The sequence below is a fragment of the Gymnoscopelus braueri genome, assembly GCF_963280865.1.
Source record: "Gymnoscopelus braueri genome assembly, chromosome: 20".
Lineage (NCBI taxonomy): Eukaryota > Metazoa > Chordata > Actinopteri > Myctophiformes > Myctophidae > Gymnoscopelus > Gymnoscopelus braueri.
In genome coordinates, this window is record NC_137622.1 from 4,024,755 (window position 1) to 4,028,247 (window position 3,493).

The window sequence follows — 3,493 nt, forward strand, 5'->3', positions numbered from 1 at the left end:
GCTAAAGCGTTCTTTGAATTGAGTCGAGGAGGGAAAGAGGTGAACAGAATGAGATGAAGAGCTCACGCTGGAAATCTCACTGAAAATAAGACTGGATGGGAGCACATGCTCAGCCAGGTGCAGTGTGTGCACACGCTGTCACACAATGGCATGTGTTTTTGTTTGTGAACAGCCACAGTGTCATGAAAGGTGTGTCCTCACAGGAGATAACCTAATAATGTTGTAGAAAACAAACTTCAGTCGCTTTCTTTCAAGTGTCTCCAGATGGTGTGTGTATGTATTTATTTATGTATGTATTTATTTATTTCTCTAGTTCTCAACGTTGGGTTCGGGGACCACCAGCAGTCCAAAGGGACCCCCACGGGTCTCTTAACACTGTTTACATCTGTTCACTCTCAGAGTTGGAGACTCACTAAGTCTCACTCAAGGTCACCGGTTTTGAAGTTTTCGAAGCCAGTAAAACTTCTCCCAGGAAGCAACATTTGTTACCGCGTGCGTATTTATTCATCACAGCATTTGTAGTTCAATTATAATTCTTAAAGGCAATCTACTAAATTGACTACCATTATTTAAGAGCACCAATTAGCTCCAAACGATTCTCGGAATCGTGTTCAGCCACTGAAAGACCAGTTATAATTGGATTGTTCTGTGGGACAAAAATGCCATAAGAAACACCCCCCAAAAAAAAGGAGTTTATGAAAGGCTTTGTCCAAGGAGCTGCTAAGTTTAAGAAAATGGATTTAATTTGAAAAGGAAGCTCATTCTAAAGTTCCTTGTAGTTCCTTTCTAAAGGTCCTTTATAAACGAGCACAAAGCCTGTGCACACCGGGATAAGGCTGGATAATGAATGTATGTGGTTAACCACTTAAACCACTTTCCGTTTTTTGTTGTTGTGGGGAAAGATTTAGCTGAAAATAGCCGATCGACAAGCTCGCAGCTTTTCAAGCAATTTTCTGTGAAAACGTTCCCTACAATACGGATGCTGGGGTTTCAGTGGTTAAAAATGAATAACGTGTCTGACATCCACAAGAAGCCACACAGTTATTGAACCCGGCTTTTTAAATTTTGTATTTGTTTTACTAGCTATCGCTCTGTAATGTGATTTCATTTTTGGCATCCGGTTAATGTAAAAAAAGAAGAAAAAAAGTTATTTTCCACAAGCACTTGGCCGCCCCCTGTAGGAACTCTGAGGACCCCCTCGTCGAAGACCCCTGCTGTGGTAGGTCTGTTGATTTCCAGAGCTTACCACGGTGATCAATTTTCCATATTAGTGGAGATCAACAGGCATCTGCTTCCCTGATTGGCTTCTGATTGGTCGGCCAAACCAACCAATCGGCTTCCTGGATCGTCTTAAGCTTCACATGGTGTTTGTGCCGCTGCACCAATATAGCGGCACACACAAACGAACTTCAAATATTTTTACAACTGGACTAGAGAAATCCGATTTCTATCAGGAATGTTGCGCTGGACGGTGCAGCTGACCGGAGGACCAGAGAGATTCAACCACGCTGCTGTAGCAGTGGATGACAAGGTGTACTCCTTCGGAGGATACTGTAACCTGAGCGGCAGGGATCAGATCGACGTGCACGTCTTCAACACGCTGTCCCTGCGATGGACGAAGTTGCCCCCGTTGACGACCGGAAGAGGAGAACGTCCCCCCGAGGTCCCCCCCATGTGCTGTTGGCACACGGCCGTGCTGATAGACGACGTCATCTACGTCTGGGGGGGAGTGGTGAATTTTGAGATAGCGGAGTTTGGCGACTGGGCTACCATCTCGGGGGACAAGTGCAACATGCTCTATGCGTTTGACGTCAACACCCGCGGATGGTTCAAGCCCAGCATTTCCGGGGTCGTTCCGGAGGCGAGGTACGGCCACTCGGCCTGGGTCTTTGGGGAGTTCATGTATATCTATGGAGGATACAACCGGCTGTGTAGATACTATAATGACATCCACATTTTGGACACCAAAACAATGGTCTGGTCTTTAGTTAACACCCGAGGCTCACCGCCACCTGCTTCATCACGCCACTCTTCCACCATCATCGGGACAAAGATGTTTGTATTCGGGGGCCGAGGGGAGCAGTTAGAATACAACAACCTCAGTGTGTTTGACACGGAGACCAACTGCTGGCTGCACACGCCTTCTTTTGCACAGCTTCTTCCTGAAGGACGCAGCTCACATTCCGCTTTTGCCTACAACGGAGAGCTGTACATATTCGGTGGCCACAACTTCCGCCTTCGCCTGGTCTTCAATGACCTGTGGAAATTCAGTCTGGAGACCTTCTCCTGGAAGAAGGTCGAGCCCAGGGGGAACGGCCCGTGTAGGATGACTAACATGTGCTGTTGCATGGTGGGAGAGCATGTCATCTTCTTTGGAGGATACAGGTACACACCAGATGAGTTGTACATCTTAGATCTAAGTCCTAGTCTGAAGACTTTATGCAAGCTAGCAGTTATTCAACACGGTCTGGAGCAGTCGGGCCTCCCACACAACATCAGTTGGGAAATGTCAGCCATGACAACAGAAATACCCTCCAGGAACTGAGCAGAAACGGAAGCATCAGACCGTCTGAACTGGCCAGGGCAGGCATGACTGTAAAGAAAGAAGATCAATATAACAGAAACATCAACAGTTAATCTGCATCAGGAGTGTATGCAGAAGCAAAGAGAAGCTTTGGGTAACGGATCAAACCAGTGATTCTTGACCAATTCCATTTCAAGGACCCCCATTTTGATACACTGTAATATCCTCAGTGTTCATTTAACTTACAGTACAGACCTGTTAAGTGGTGGTCCCCGAACCTGACGTTGAGAAACATGGAAATTACTTCAGGAAACAGATGTTTCTGTAAAGACGAACTTTGAATTATGGGAGGGGAACATTTCTGCAACGTTTGAGTGCTCCTCTGTGCTCTCCACCACCTATCTGTGTATCTAATGTACTTCTCCAGCATTATATCATGTAATTGAAGCACAACGCCACCCACCACCTTTCAATACGTTTCTCCGACTCCTCTTGCCTCATCAGTTACTGATTGATCCAGAATTCCTCAACACTTGCTTAAGCCGCCCGATTGTGTGCCGTGCGCCGTGTCATGCGGAAAATAGCAGATCTACAAGCTCACACTTCGTTGAAGACGACATGCTGAGAGTGTTATGTTATGTTTCTTTTATTTGACATGGACATCACAATTACATTGGACAGTGTTATAGCACATTATAATGTTTAACACCTGTCCACAGGAGGCTTTTCTAAATAGTAGGGATGCACCGAATGGAAAATTCTTGGCCGAAACCGAATACCGAATAAAGGAAATTATTGGCTGAATACCGAAAATGATTACCGGTAATTGTTTTTATTATTTAAATCCATTTTTTAAAACACTTTTTTGTACCATGGCTGTAGCTCTGTTGTAGAGCTACATGATTGGGGGGTGCGGGGAGGAATGCAGCTGGACTCAACTGAGAGAGAAGCAGCTTCTTTCTTTCTTTT

General features: G+C 45.5%; 1 protein-coding gene across 1 annotated transcript; it reads left to right on the forward strand.

Moving 5' to 3' along the window:
• Window positions 1-1,456: 1,456 nt before the first annotated feature.
• On the forward strand, window positions 1,457-2,545 carry LOC308076401 (kelch domain-containing protein 3-like; the record flags this gene model as incomplete). Its single annotated transcript, XM_080416635.1, has 1 exon — window positions 1,457-2,545. One exon carries the CDS (start codon window positions 1,457-1,459, stop codon window positions 2,543-2,545), a length of 1,089 nt encoding a protein of 362 aa, XP_080272761.1.
• Window positions 2,546-3,493: the final 948 nt, after the last annotated feature.